This window comes from Elgaria multicarinata, chromosome 3 (assembly GCF_023053635.1).
Source record: "Elgaria multicarinata webbii isolate HBS135686 ecotype San Diego chromosome 3, rElgMul1.1.pri, whole genome shotgun sequence".
NCBI classification, from domain to species: Eukaryota; Metazoa; Chordata; class Lepidosauria; order Squamata; family Anguidae; genus Elgaria; species Elgaria multicarinata.
Window position 1 is genome coordinate 132,050,430 of NC_086173.1, and position 16,569 is coordinate 132,066,998.

Below are 16,569 nucleotides of genomic sequence, written 5' to 3' on the forward strand. Positions count from 1 at the left end.
GTCAATCTGGAAGGCACCTAGTTGGATAAGAAGGGTTTGTATTGTGTACACTGTATAGGATTGTAACCTAAGAAGCTTTATTCTTTACAACATTTCCCTTTTTTATCTTCCTTCTTTAGAAATTAGTGATGTTAAAGCAAATCTGAACTATTTACTTGAATAATATATATTAAATTATAGTTTGGATTATCTTCTCAATGCATGTGAAACTTGACCAAAGGATTACCATAGTTGTGAAGCAAATCACGTATGATGAATTTCCTATGTCAAAAGAAATTTCATGTAGGAGGGAAATTATGCAAATTGCATATAGCAGTCACACATGGATTTGTTTGCCTGTGTACATACAGTGTTATGTAGCTAGGGCCAATGAAATGAAGTTTTAAGATATTCCATTTAGGTGAGATCACTAAGGACCAGCTTATACAAACAGTGTAATCAAGTGAAAAAGATTTGGACTATACTATTTTAGGCTGCTGGTGGAGGGTTGCATGTTTGAATGTTTCCCCTTTAAAAAAATAATCCCTGGGTTTCATCCAACATCTGCCTTCAGTGGACAGAAAGACTTTGCATGGAAGGTGCCTCCGCTTAATTGGGGAGATTTCCCCTTCCCTGCCCTCTGCACCACAGCCCACCCTATTCAACAAGGTCTCCTGACTCTCCATGTAGCATTTTCACGGCCCTGGAAAGGGTGGGGAGGTCTTTTTCTAGCTCAATTGCACACTCATAATTCTGGATCCAACCCTCTGTATGTAGAAAAGCTGCAGGTCAAAGCCTAAGCAAAACCATTTGCAACCTAGTTTTCTTTGAGCTGGGCTGTATTTTTGTTGTAGGGCAATCCAGCTTAATGCTAGATTTTGCTGATTCATAACATGGCTCTGATTTCTCATGTCAATATATCTGAAAACAAACAAAGCATATAGTCAGTTCATCTTTATTAACAGAAAGATCACTCAAATAAGGTGTTCTCTGCTGAAAATCTCTGGGTACTTCAGACCAAGTGTAGAAGGAAAGATGGAGCTTCCAGAAACTGCTGGACAACCAACAATAGTAGTGTCAAAAAGAGAGGTCTACAAACGTGCACTCTTGACACTTTTTCTTAATCGATTCTGAAATAGTCCCAAAGTAATTTTGTTATAGTACATCAGGCTTAATTGTTTATCTTTCCTTGAAGTGTCTATATTAGTCACCCCTGTGCTTGAAGAAATGGTTTCCCCCAAATAAAACTCTTTTATTAGATTCTTGTTTGGTAGTTCTTTTATTAACTTTTTCCCCCTCAAATGCATGAATTTATGAAATATTGTAGTTTAGATGATAAGGTCTTTCTTCAGCTTCTGAGATGTATGTTGTTTTCAATATTATGTAAAGAGGCCCAGAAGCACCAGCCTACAATAAACCTTATAAAGTGGAACAACAATAAATTAGTTTTGGATTTATGGAGCTATGAAAGAGAGAGTTCAGCCATGCACATTATTTCACAGAGATTTGTCAGGACAAAACTTTGCCAGGCCTTTCATTAACTGGCAAGCTATTTTTCATAAAGCCATTATTTGTTGACTACAAAGTCTTCACTGACCGAAAGAACACACCAGTTAAAGATATCAAGAAGAATGCACTGCCCTTGTGCAAAAACTCTATGCCAGTTAAAATTTGGCTATTTCTTCTGTGGCTTTCCAACAAAGGAAAACATAATTGCATGTGTTAATCAGGTGCAAATGTTTTCTAATGTTAGGGAGCCCCAACCAGTCATGGCTTTCTGGTTGTCTGGAGAATGCTGGGAGTGGTAGTACATTACTGTGTCTAAATACACATAGCTGGCTGGGGCATCGTGGGAGTTGTATTTTTTCCTAACTAATATGTATAAGAGTGCATCCTAAGGTGTCTTGAACTCAAGACATTTCTGGGCTTGTCGGTTTTCCTTGTTTATTTGCTAGCTGACAGATCTTTCTAGTTTAGTACTGCTTTCATTTGAGTGTCCTTACTGAACCAGCAGGTATGTAATGATCAGACTTAGCTATTCAATCATTGTCTCAGCTTGGTCTGAAATACAAAAATCTTCATTATAGGATACGTCCCCAGTGCGCCTCATAATGGAATACTTGACTAATTAGCCTTCTCAGCATAATGAGACATAACAATATACATATTGTTCCAAGTATGACAGTATTCCAAAAGCCTATTGCTTGCGCAAGTGCATAAACACACACACTTTAAAAATATGTGTACAATGCACAGATGGGTGCTTTGAAGAAACAGAAGGTGCTAAGAATCCCTTGATTTAAACAAGATGTCTCAAGAATTTGATCTTGACAATATGGAACATGTTTTCCAGCAGGAGTTTTTAGTATCACAAGAACTGGAAAAGGACAGAATAATATTTTATATTCATAACATTATGAATTACAGAGGCAATGCCTATATTAAGGAAATTATTTGACTGATAACACAAAGTAATTACGAGAAAATAGTTTTCACAATGACCTATGTAAAAATGAGTAGAGATTTGGATCTGTCTTTTGTATTGGTGTAGATGAGCTAATTGGGAAGTGTGATCCCTCAGACAGGACATCCTTTGGAGGAGCTATATACACCTTGATACCTTGATAGAAACGTTCTTTGACTGGAATTAAATATTTCATTTTTCTGTACTCCCTTATAGTGTATCCATTTTAAGAGTGCCCACCCACACATGGTCTTAAAGGAAGTAAACAGAACGGGAAATGTGGAAGGGCTATATTAGGGGTCAGCAACTAGAGGAATCCTGGCCAACCTGTCCCCCTAAAAGGTGCTGTCAGGTCATTCTCTGTCAGAGATCTTTTGGAGCTTTTGCCAATCATAGACAATACTGAGCTAGATGAACCGATGGTTTGACTCTGTATAGATCTTCCAGCTGCAACCTAAAGGCAAAGGAGGTGTTAAAAAAAAGTAGTGTATTAACAAGAAACAGAAATTGCCAAATAGGCCACTTATACAAGGAAGAAGTACAAGTCTATCATTCCTCAGTCCCATTTAAAAGTGATCCTCCAGGAAACCTATTTTCAGATGATTAGGTTACATTATCAACCAATAAAAGAAGCTGCAGCCACCAAACCCAGCATGAAAAACCATTGTAACCAATTGCAAAACCTAACAACAACAAACCCTTTCTTTGATTTACTTCTGTCAGTGAAACTGAACAACTGCTTCCTTTCCATCATCCTTCTTCTAAAGCTTGGGTGACAGACAGGAATAGACTGAGTGGTATGGGGAAGTGAAATAATACTACACTAAATCACTCCATTGACTGTTACAAAGCACCACAACTTCAAGACTTAAAATCTTTTTCTAGCAGAAAAGGATAGTGATTATTTTTCTACAAATGTTCATGACTTACTATGAAGAACAGAGCCTTATTGGCTGCTATAGATCTCATCACAGAGCTACTGCACTAGTCATAATGAAATCTGAACAACAGAAAAGGATTCTCACAAGAATGTAAAATTAATTTGTGCAAGCCGTATTGTTAGATAAGTGCTGCATTAAAATAGTTTGGCCCCATGGCCTAGATATATAATTTATTCAACTGTTTCCTGTTTACAAGAAGTGTGGCACTCAGCCATAAAGTACCCAGCATGTTTTCAGAGGCAGAGAGACAATAGTATGAGACAGTTTAAACAGATGCACATGATGAAGAGAGATGTAAGTAGGCCTTTTCTCCAGAGAGAGACATACTTTAATATTCATTCTTTCTTTTACATTTTCCTCTGTAGCTGGGTTACTGTGTCTACACATCTATTTGGCCTAAGAAATGAGGTTGCAAATGGAAATATACATCCAACCCACTGTACTTTCTCTAAGTAAATATGCAAAGAATTGTGCTGTAAGTTATAACAGCTTTCCCCAAGTTGGTCTCCTCTGGGTGTGTTGGACTGGAAATTCCCATCATTGTAGCCAGCTTCCTCTTCCTTGTTATTTAACTGGAGGTGCCAGGGATTGAATTTAGGACCTTCTGTATGCAAGCATGTGCTCTAACACTGAGGTATGGTCCCTTGCTCCATAAAAGATGGACAGAAACCTTATAAGGTCCTCTAGGTAATCTTCCACTGCATGACTCATAAATCCTTGGTTTTTGAGATTCCACCTCCGCCCCTCCACTCCCAAGGCATTGCAGCTGCACAGTGTGTAAGCTTTTTTAAATCAACATCACGCAGAACATCAAATATATGAGTTAAGCATTCTCACACTTGGGTTCATGTGTATGACCATTTTAAAAGTACTACACACATGACACCACTGCTGTTAGTTAATGTGGTGCATATTAACACAGCTTTTCCATGGATAATATATTATTCATTAATACTAGTAGTAAGGAAATAAGCACCATGTGCGCCATCAACTACGGCTCATTACTAATGTTAACGAACTATAATTATTCTTTAAAGAGGAGCAGCCATAGCTCAGTGTTACAGACACATGCTTTGAATGCACAAGGTTCCAGGTTCGATCCCCAATTTCTCCAAATAGGACAAGGAAAAGAATCCCGCCTGAAATTCTGGAGAGCCACTGCTGCCAGTCAGTGTTGACAATACTGGGCTAAATGGGCCAATGGTCTGACTCAGTATAAGGCAGCTTCCTATGTTCCAAATATTTACTCTATCATAAATTATCATTCTAGTATCTCTTGATGGTTGCTTCCAAGTCATTGGGCACACAATTTAAGAGCAGATTAATAGAAATATAAGAAGCTGCCTTATAGCAATTCAGAACATTGGTCCATCTAACTCGATATTCTCTACACTGTCCTCTCCAAAGTTTTAGACAGGGGTCTTTCCCCAGCTATACCTGGAGATGATGCAGATTGAACCTGGGACCTTCTGCATGCAAAGTATGTGCTCTACCACTCATTTACACCCACATTTTACTTTGTATATAAAGGAGTATAGATAATTGCCAAAATTCTGGGTTTATTTCCCTGCTGCTGTACAGTCCTTTGGATTCTAATTATATAAATATGCTTGAGTTACACTATTATTTTCAAGGTTATATTATTTACTGGGACAGAGTGTGATTGATAAGGATCACCTATTTTGTCCATCTATAGTTACTACATAACTTGCTGTGTATAATACTGAAATGATATTGAATTCATTTATATTATACTATCAATAGCATTGTAAAGTGTAGTAGTGCAGCTAGGTCCCCACAGTCAATGGGGGTGGGGAAATATGACGACCCAGAGAGTGATAAGGGGCAGCAGTGGAGGCTGGTGGATCCAATGCCATGGGGCAGTGAATCTGCTCTGAGTTCAACACCCTAGATAGCTCCTTTAGAGTTCTTCCTGTACTATTTTTATTATTATTTCAAAACATAACAAACTAACAAACACAAAGTAAGACAGATTAAAAAAACATTAAAAAAACATACAAAATTAAGATGGGCTTCCGATTTTCTCCACAACAAAAATATGTAACAATATTTTCTCTTGCTCTATAATTACAAAAGTCAAAATTCCCCTTTCTTTTACCTTAAAGTTTTCTTCTTATTCATTGAATCCACAGATAAATAAATAATTATTTTCTTGATCCTGCATAAAGTCTATAAAAGGTTTCCATTCAGTTCTGAACCTAGATGTTACTCCTTTAGAGTTCTGACTGAAATCCAGAGTGAGTTCACCACCCCACCGACATTGGAACTAGCAGTCTCCCCGGGGGGGGGGGGGGCAAACAGGCCCAGCATCTGTGCCACCCTGGGCATGCTAGGGCTGATGCTCCTTGCTACAGTATCCTTTCTTATTTTCAAAAACATTTTATAGTCAACCAGGCACGCACATGGTTACAGTTTATACATAGCCATCTAAGGGGACTCCCATAAGCCCATTAAGTCCAGGGTCCAAAATTACCTAACTGCACAACTGGAAGGAAAGGAAAGGAACCTCTCGTGCAAGCACTGAGTCATTACTGACTCTTGGAGGGACGCCATCTTTCGCTGACGTTTTCTTGGCAGGCCTTATAGTGGGGTGGTTTGCCGTTGCCTTCCCCAGCCGTTATTACCTTTCCCCCAGCTAACTGAGTACTCATTTTACCGACCTCGGGAGGATGGAAGGCTGTGTCGACCCGAGTCAGCTGCCTGAAACCAGCTTCCGCTGGGATCGAACTCAGGCCGTGGGGAGAGTTTCAGCTGCAGAAACTGCGCTTTACCGCTCTGCGCCACACGAGGCTCGCACCACTGATAAAGCATAATTAAATATACAAACATATTGCTACTCCTTAGTTACAATATAGGGATATTTATATTCTGACATGTTTCTTCAATTAATATGGATCTTCTTCCTTTTCTGCATAACATTGAGGTCTATGTCGTTTTTAAGCTCAGATCATAAAAAAAACAACCTTGCTCTTTGTTTCTACAGTGTTTTTTTCTTTTTTTAAAAAAAACATACAAAAGCAATGAGAGGGAAAGGCACAAATTGTGTCAAAAAACAGAAGAGATGTACTCAAGCGCCCCCCCTCCAAAAAAAAGCTTTAATAAACCAAACACATTTTGGAAATATATTTCCTTCTTCAGCAGCCACTTATGCATATATTCCAAAACATCCTATTTATACCTTCTCTGATTTGAACTACTTGACTATTTGTTTCCTTTTCATGTTTTATTTTTCCCCAGCGTTGCTAAGAATGCACAGGCCGCAATCTTATGCACACTCACCTGGAGTAAAAGTACCACGGAACACATTGGGCTATCTTCCAGTAAACCCACATAGGAACAGGCTGCACAGTAGCTACCATGCCTGGAGCAGCTTGCAGCTTCATCTCTGTCACTGGGTATATTTGGAATTGTTGTTATAATAAAACAAAAGCATTTATACTTGCCCAAACATACCAAGCAATACAATTTCATGAGCCAACTTATACACAATGACTCAGCTGTGGACATCCCAAAAATGAAATCAGCTCATTGGATACCCCTGCTGGCAAAAGGGAGGAGACCATTTTCACCAGTTTTGCTTTCCCACTCTGGCCTCTAAAAATCTGTGCTGGAGAGTTGGGGTATCTTCCAGAGCAGCACGAAAGATGGTGCTGAAGGCTGCAAGCGGAAATCAGCGAAAGTAACTTCCCTTCCCTCTTCTGCCAATGGGCACCTCCACTTAATCAGAGTCCCTTATATGAATGGAAGGAATTTCTCTGAGAACGAAATATACACACACACACACACACACACACACACACACACAAATATACATATATGTTCTTAAAGCAGTAAAGGCAGTTTAGGTTGAGAAGAAAGTAAATGGCGTATATATTTCAATTTCACCCAGTACTACCAAAATATTTTTTACCGTGACTACAACATATACAGAAATTTTTACGTCTATTTTCTTGAAAGACTTAGATGACAGGAGTACTCTATTTTGGTCACCTTGTTGTGTCCTACAGCCAAAACATTAACATCTGCTGCAGCACTAACCTCCTCCCTGTTGCTTTTTAAAACCAGATCTGAGAGATGAACTCTGCTTCTGTATTTCCAAAAGTGAACTCAGCAAAAGTAGTTAAAGTAACAACCGTTAGCGCAGTTATATTTTTAGAAACTTTTCACTGCAGAATCTGCAGGGTTTTTTTTAAAAAAAATCCTAGGACATTAATAATTTAAAAATGATCTCTGGCATAATAGGGCAACGCAGATAAGCGGCTATGCAATTATGTGCAGGAACTGCTTTGTCTACTAAAATTAGTGATCCAAAATTATCTAGATACTCTTCTGACGTTAAGAGATGAAGAGCCATTTTTAAATTGAAATTTTTTGCAAAAGTGCGTGGTTAGTTGTTCTATTTATGCCCCCCAGATATGCCATAAACTGAAAAGATGCCTTTAAGAAACATGTAGTGCTTTTTATAATACGTAGCAGCCCAATTCTGTGTATGCTTACTCAGATGTAAATCCTGTTGTATTCAATGGGGCCTAATCCTAAGTAAATACACATCCTCTGAACTGGGGCTAGAATCTAAGAGCAAATAAGAATTCTATTGTTCTTCCCGTACTATACTGTAGGCAAGCCACACATTGATAGAGACAACAGTAGATAGCAAAGCATAACCCAACCCTTCTAAAGCCATTTCATGTATGAAAATTGGACAGTGCTTTATTAAAACAGTCAAAATGTACAAGTATTATCCAGTTTGTAGATAACATCTTATAAAGCCAGTAAAGTATGAAAGTCAGTGTACTTTAAAAACCTGATACTGACATTTTTTAAAGTTGATATATGATAATTTTGCTTTTAAAATTATCATTTTTCAAAGGGCCCCCAGATACTATCAAAGGAACAGTGCAACAAGAAAATGTAACTTGGCTCTACATCACAGCAAGTGAACCTAATTCTCTTTAGGTCAATAGGAAACGACCTAATAACTTGAGTACGATTAGTATGTAGGTTAGGACTGCATCCCATGTTTCTATGTCAGGCAAAGTTAGAACGCTGCGGCTTTAAGGACTGAAATAAAATTAACCCCAAAGCTCCCTACCAAGAACTGACTTCTTAACACAGTAGTTTTCCTTTCTTGGTTACCCTTTAAAAACAAACACTGTAATACAATATTTTGAGGTCATCAAAAATAACTTCAGTATAAAATTTCATTTTGGCCTTTTATCAAATCTTATATCAGGAATAAAATTGCTTAGCATTTATCAAAACTGGTAGGGTTTTAAAAAAAATTAACACAAAATTATGGCCTTTTTATCCATGTCAGAATTGTTTTTTGTAGAAATGCCAGAAGCAGTCAAGAAATTTGGAGCCATGTGTTATTACCCACCCCAACCCCACACACAAATTGTCCCCTATCACATACATAAAAACCCTCTTAGAACCTAAAGGTTGGGGAGATATCAAGATGTCTCCTTCAAGTGCATAAAAAAGGGTAAAGATTATTAACTTGTTTGTGTAAATAGGAAGAGAAAACTACATCCCAAAATTCTTCAGATCACACAGAATGGTGCCTTGGGTATTCTGTATGCTTTGGCAGCAGAGAAAACGAGCTCTGAAAGACACTCTGAGTTCCTTGTTGAAAATGAAGCACAGAATGGGGTTGACTCCTGCCTGGGCAAAGGTCATCCAGACAGAAGTTGTCAGGTAGACCTGCGGGATAGTGCTGGCCTTGATGAAGACGCGCAAGTAACAGGCCACAATGTAGGGGGACCAGAGAAGCAGGAAGAGCAAGGTGATCATGTAGAACATCTTGCAGATCCTCTTCTCAGTCTTGAACTCCTCCAGGACCAGCAGCCGCTTGATCTGGCTGTGGGTAGCATTCTGTCTGATGCCTACCAAGGTAGGAGGGGTGGGGCCCCGGCCAAAGCCAGCAGTCCAGTTAGCAGCAGCCTGGCCAGTGGCTCCAGGACCATGGAAAGTCCAGTTCTGGCTAATGGCTGGCACCAACTGTGCCGGTTTCATCTTGCGGTGGCTGTGGATGAAGAAGAGGAGCTTGATGTAAACCAAATGGGTGGCAGCAATGACAGTGGCCAGCATGAGCATAAAGCCCAACGTGTCATTGGCCTTGACATAGCGATGCTCAAAGATGCACTGCTCTTCCTCCCGGATGAACTTGTAAGTGCCCACATCAAAGACAGGCGGGAAGGCCATGGCCATGGAGAGGGTCCACACCATGCACACCACAGCCAAGCAGGTCCAGCCCGTCATGCGCTTCGCATAGAAGCGGTGATGCGCAATGGCCATGTAACGCGTCACGCCCACGCAGAAGAGCAGGAAGGCGGCGTGGAAGCAGAAGAGCACAGCCAGGAAGGCCAGCACCTTGCAGCTGAGTGGGCTGTGTGGCCAGGCACCGGCCCCGCTGTGCACCGAGAGCATGACGAAGGGGAAGCAGGCCAGGGAGCGGAGGCCGTCGGCCAGGCACAGGTCCAGCAGCAAGTAGTAGGGGGCCCGGTGCAGGTGCCGTTCCTTGAGGATGAGCCAGGCAAAGAGCACGTTGCCAGCCAAGCTGAGGCAGAGGATCAAGCCCAGCGTGGTGAGCTTGAGGCCAGAGGCGCTGAGGAGACCGCCAGGGCTGGGCAGGTGCGGGCTGCTGCTGCTGCTGCTACTTGCCAGCTCGCTGGCGTTCGCCATCTAGCGAAGCTGGGGATGGTCGCCCACCTGCTCCCCAAACAAAGCGGAGCGGGAGGAGGAGGAGGAGGAGGAGGAGGTGGGGCTCCTCCCTCAGCAGCTACGGCCGCCTCCTCGCCCTGCCTGGCTCAGCCACCTGGTGCTCTCGCCTAGAAGACAAGCTAGCGCCGTCGCTGGCGCCTCCTCGGCCGGCGCCCATGCCACCCCGCAGCAGAGCCTGGACGCGTCTCCACGCGGCCGCGGGCGAGCTGCGGCGCCCCGCCCGGCCGGCGCTCGCTCGCTCGCTCTCCCGCCTTCCCCTGCTGGCTCTCGCGCCCACCAGCGGCTCCTTCTCCCTGGCGCAGAGCTCAGGCTGTGCGTGCGCCAGGCGGCCCCATGCCGGCATGCTGCGCTCAGCGGCGCCGCGCCACCTTCGCCTTCAGCCGCCGCCGGGCCACGGGCGGGCTTTCCCTGCGGGTCGGTGGCGCGAGGCTCTCGGGGAGGCGGGTCAGGGCGCGGCCATCGTCCAACTTTAAAAGGCTCCCAGGAGAGGGGCAGGAGAAGCGGGCAGGTTGCTGGCAGAGGCGCGGCTCGCGAACATGCCGCTGCCCGGCTCAGGGGCGCGTCGCCGCCGCCGCCGCCGCCGCTCCTGCAGCATCGCCGCTGCCTTTCCTCGCCCGCCGCCCCCTGCTATTGTCTGCTCCCTCCTGCTCGCTCTCTACCGTCTCCTACAGCACGTTGTTCGCAGGGGATGCCGGGCTTCCCTCCTCCACTTCCTCCTCCGCCTCCCCATCGCCATCGGCGCGGGCCTCTCCAATGCCACCCGGGGAAAGACGAAGGCGCCGCCGCGATGGCTCGTGGAGGGACCAAAGGTGCCGGAGTCCGGGGGAGAAATACCTGCTATTATTGGCTGCTGCTGCACTTCCGGCGGGGATGCTGCTCGGGAGAGAAGTTTAGGGGGAGGCGGGCAGGCTGAGCCTGCGCAAAAGTAGGGGAGGGGGAGAGAGAAGGGGGGGAGAGAGGGAGAGGATCTTCAGGCAACCGCAGCTGCTGCTTCTCCTTCTCTCTGTGGATTTCCCTCTGCTAAGGACGAATAAGCACGTTGTTCGTGGGCATTCGAGCCTGAGCACCAGAGCCTCTTGGCAAAGTAAATAAATAAATAAAATCGTAGCAACGGGAGGGGAACGATAGTCGTTCGTCACTCTCGCAGTCCAACTCGCTCCATCCACCCATCAGACACACAGCGTACAGCCGGGAGGTGCTCTGCAGACAAATGCTGGCCGAGCAAATCGCTCCAAATGCCTTAAGTGGCCGGCCGGCCGGCTCCAGGATTTTGACAGGCTTGGGTGAGGCGCCCTCAGGGGACCTTCTCCCTCATGATTCTACCTTCTCGCTGCCATTGTCACCAGGTACAATTGCTCCACATCTCCTTTCTCATCATTTCTACCACTTGCTTCCTTGACAGGCAAAGAGCCAGGGCCCAAGCAAGCAGTGGCATCTACTGGTCCTCCTTCTCACTGTCTCCATTGTCTGGGCCAGAACAAGAAGCAGGTGAACAAGGAAGTTGCAATGGTGACAAGGAGGAGCAACTCCAGAGGGCCCTTGCCAGTGTGAGCCCTTGCCAGGTGCCTGACCGTGCCTACCCTTGATACCAGCCCAGGGCACAGCCAAGCCACACTAAGGCAATGCATACATGCATTTAAAAAATCCAACTTTACTGGCGAGACCTGATGAAGTTCTTACTGCACTTACACTGTTTTCTTCAGAGCCCTTGGAAGATGCTGTTGAATAATCCAGTGCCATAGGTTCCTAACTCCCCAGATCACTGTGCACATTCCTCAACATCTTCTCTGCAGGGATATCTCTTCTATGTTTTACAGATACTCTAAGGCAGGAGTGGTCAACTTGTGGCCCTCAAAATGTTTTGGCATACACTTCTCATGATCCCTCACCATTGGCTATGCTGGCTGGAACTGATGGAACTTGTAAGCCAAAACATCCAGAGAGCCACAAATTGCCCACCTCTACTTTAATGGGGGTTGAGCTCTTTCACTTCCCTTCTGTTGCCTGCTGTAGACCTGTAGAAGGATGGGGAAACTATCACCTTCAGAAGCAAGCCCCCAGGGATTCCACCACTCCAAAGGTCATGGGGTTGCATTCACGTTTGCGTTTTGAACAAAGGCAAGATCTTGGCATTGAGCCTGGGACCTTTGGCATACAAAGCATGTGGTTCACCAGTATTGCTTGGTTAGTCAGTGTCATGCCAGTATGCCAATGCAAAGGAAGGGCCATAGCTCAGTGGTAAACCATGTCCTTTGCACGTCAAAGGTCTCAGACTCAATTCCCCAGCATCTCCAGGTTGGACTAGGAAAGACTCCTACCTGAAACTCTTGAGAGCTGTTCACAGATAGTAGATTGAACTAGATTGGATTAATGGTCTGACTCCTATAAGGCAGTTTCCGGGTATATCTGGAGCCTTCAGGACAGAGAGCACCAGTCACTGACTTTCAGCCAAACCTACTTCACAGGGTTGTTGTGAGGATTAAATGGAGAGCAGGAAGATCATGCAAGCTGCCTTGGGTTCCTTGGAGGAAAAGAGATAGAATATGGCTTTATAGGCCCCTTCCAACTCTACTATTCTATGATTCTAATAATAAATGAGGGCCATACATCTCTGTTCAATGGAAGATTTCTTACACCTAACTGGAGTTACCAGACTCTAAGAATCCCTTTCAAAAGAAAGTTCGGGTTTCCTATACAGTTTAATGTTCTGGTCATATCTAATCACACAGATTAAGAAGGATATACAGTAGTACTTCTTCCCTTGTTATGAAGTTTGTCTGAACAGCACGACAAAGGGGACCTCTTAATGGCAAAGTCGATTTACTTAATCCACTAACTCCACTGTCTGTTTCTCAACACATATGGGCATGGTAGCCTTTATACTGACCCTGTTCAGACATGGTGGTTAAGCATTTTGAGCTAAACATTATGGCTTAGTGTGTCATGTGAACCATGACTTAGTGTATTGTGTGAACCATTCCTAACCATGATGGCAACATAGCCACGATTTAAAGACACCCACTAACCATTTGCTGCCAAAGGGTTTGTGGCCTAACCATGGCTTAGCATGTCGGCTGAACAGGCCAGCTGTGAAATGCACTCCTGCTGATTAGGCCAATGGCCTATTAACCTCAGTTCCTCTTCCCCACCCCTCAATTTCATGACATGTTTAGGAGAGGTCCCTCCCTCTGGCTTCCTTTTCTTTCAACCTTCCCCAACCTGGATTTCTCCAGACTTTTGGCCTACCAACTCTCATCATCCCTGATTATTACCCATGCTGGCTGGGCTGATAGAAGTATCATCTAAAACATCTGGTTGAGGGAGTCAATGTTGTTCATCACAGGCACCTTCAATTAAACAGTTTTCCAACAGTCTTTTCCAGCAAAGATATTTTATTTGTTTTCATAATTTCTTATACCACTTTTCTGTTGTTGTTTTTAAAAAAATCCCAGTGCAGTTCACAAAGTAAAATAATGAAATAGATAACACACTAAGCCATGGTGGTTAAGCAATTTAAGCTAAACATTACAGCTTAGCGTGTCATGTGAACCATGACATAGCGTGTCATGTGAACCACTCCTACCCATGGCAGCTGGTTTAAACACCCTCCCTAAACATTTTCTGCAAAAGAGTTACTCCAAAGCAGCTGCCGAAAAGGGACTTCGGAGAAGGAATTCTTAAATATTAAATGAACAGTTAGTCCATCTTTACTCAGCCTGAATAAAAAAATGTTAAATAGATTAAAGTAATTAATTTATCATGTGCCAATAAATAAAGGAATTAAACCTATGCACAATCCTCTTCAGTAGATAATTCTATCTGTTCTCCCAATTTGAACACTGCATTTTGGGTGCCAACAGGTTGAGGCCTCCTCCACTTTACATCACTGAAAATATGATACAACTCCATGAAATGTGAAACTATGCATTTTGCATAACTGACTCAGACTCCAGCATGAACACTCATCCGGGACAATACAGGCTAAATTGTCATATATCCTAAACAGTGCTCATTGACCCCATGGCTTTGCTCCATTCACAATTTGAAACAGTGTTAGAAAACCAGGAAAAACCCTGGTAGCAAAAAAAGATAAATTGCTTTTCTTTTTTCTTTTTTTCTTCTTTTGCTTACTACTAGCATATCCAAGCCAGTTTTATTTGCTATGTTTCTCATCTGTACACAGGCTTCACTCTGACAGTACATTGCCAATGGGTTGGTTAGTGTTTGTGCAGCTTCTGAGGCATTTCACACATTTTGTACAGTTATTCAAATACATGGACGTCGTCTCTCTAGGCTGAATAATTATTCACCCAAAGGCTCTCAAGTAAGTAACAATATGTTTCAGAAGGTAGCTAAGGCCAGTGATGTAAACAGCTATGTAATCTTCTTGGATATGATTTTAAGGCTGTGCTTAGGTGGCCTGGGTTCAAATCAGCATACAATCGAGAAGTGTCATACTGTTAGAGCAGTACGACAATGGAATCAGTTACCTAGGTAGGTTGTGGGCTCTCCCACACTACAAGCATTCAAGAGGCAGCTGGACAACCATCTGTCAGGGACGCTTTAGGATGGATTCCTGCATTGAGCAGGGGGTTGGACTCAATGGCCTTGAAGGCCCCTTCCAACTCTGCTATTCTATGATTCTATGACAAGTGCCTCTCTGGCCTTTGGTAAGGCTTCATCTCCTAGCCTTAGTTTCCTATCTGCAAACCAGAGGCACTAGGTTCTCTCATAAGGCATTTCCAGAAGGATAGCCATGCAGCATAAACAACAACAAAGTCTTGTGGCACCTTAAAACTAACAAATTTATTCTGGCATAAACATTAACCCATAAAAGTTTTCGCCAGAATAAACGTGCTAGTCTTTCAGGTGCCACAAGACACCTGAAGGCACTTTGATGATAAGGAATTGTAATGATAAAATAAGGTTGCAACACATTTGACTACTAAAAGGTTAACAATCCAGGGATAGATCGGACATAAGCCCTACTTAGAGGTGACCCTTTTAAATTATTGAGATTTAAGTTAGTCATGACTGTAAGTAAGATTTATGTTGGATTTTACTCCAGAGGTGGTTGAGAAAACTTGTGGTCCTCCAAATATTTTGGCCTACAACTCGCATCAGCTCTAGCCAGCATAGCCAAAGGGGATGCATATAAAATAAACACAAATTTGTTCAATTGCATTAATGTGTTCAATGTGGAATTCCTTGCCAGTTGACATCAGGCAAGTGCCAACATTGCTCTGTTTTCAGCATCTACTAAAAACATTTTCATTTAAACACCCCTTTCCTGAGTAAAAGACCAGACCCTGGCCATACTCAGGAATCTTTTTTTAGATGTAGGTCAGTTTATAAATATTGATGATGATGATGATGATGATGATGATAATAATAATAGAAAGGAGAAAGAGAAATAATAATAATTTGCCTGCTTAGTTCTGAACTTGTTATTTTGTGTGCCCAGTCCTCCTTCCACTGCCCAGCCTGCAACCCTTCTACATGGCACGAACATCTTGATATTTTCTCCATCTGCAAATCAGGGTTGGCTTCTCTATTCTTCTCCATAATTGAGTGGGAACTTATTTTGACTGGAAACTACCAGACGTCAGTATCATGAATGCCAGTACCTCCATGCATTCTACTTGCTGAACGTTGTTATAATCCTGTGTAGCATAAAGAAGACTCCTAAAAATAAAAAAAGAAAGGCTCGCTCAGTAGAGTGACAGAAGAAAGGGAAGATGGTGGGGACTATAAGGGGATATTCATCTTCATTGCTGTCTTTTGTAAGCCGCATGCTTTTGCACCACAGGCAACATGCTGCTCTTTAGAGACTCCTCTTTTGTGGAACAGCTCCCCTGTGACAACAGGACACAGCAGAAGCAGCAGCGAAGCAGGATGTATCATCCAGCGAGTATTCGCATTGTTCAGCTGGAGCCCTTGACTGAAGCTGCTACCAAGGCTGCCAGGCCAATGCATGTCGGATAGAGATTTTGCTTTCAAGGCTTTTTGTACAATGCTTTTAGTTACTAATTTTATTTATTTAAGTGTGTGTTTTCCTTTCCTTTAAAATAATTAAATAAATAGATAAATCACACAGTGGCTTGTGACATAACAATTCATATAAAAAGCACATCAAATGTAAAAAAAGCAAAACCAAATAAAAACTACTCAAATCCATTGCACGCATACCATAAAACAAGAGTAGGAGAAAGCAATTCAAGCATAAAACAGGAGATGCTTTTATGCCTCCCAGATCACCAGAACGCAATGATTATACACATTTGGTATTCATCTGCGATAACTACATAAAATCAATAGTGAGAATGCAGCCCAACCAATTGCTGAAGAGAGTGTGCATGGCCCTGGTTACTTTTCTTTCCGCTAGGAGTCCACTGGCATTGAAATGATCGTTGTTAATATAATCACTGTGGCTTCCTAACT

The 16,569-nt window shown here is 43.0% G+C and overlaps 1 protein-coding gene across 1 annotated transcript; it reads right to left on the reverse strand.

The window, feature by feature from the left end:
- Nucleotides 1–8,088: 8,088 nt before the first annotated feature.
- Nucleotides 8,089–10,089, reverse strand: GPR27 (G protein-coupled receptor 27). Its single transcript, XM_063123420.1, has one exon. The coding sequence runs from the start codon at nucleotides 10,087–10,089 to the stop codon at nucleotides 8,932–8,934; it is 1,158 nt and encodes a 385-aa protein (XP_062979490.1). The 3' UTR covers nucleotides 8,089–8,931.
- Nucleotides 10,090–16,569: the final 6,480 nt, after the last annotated feature.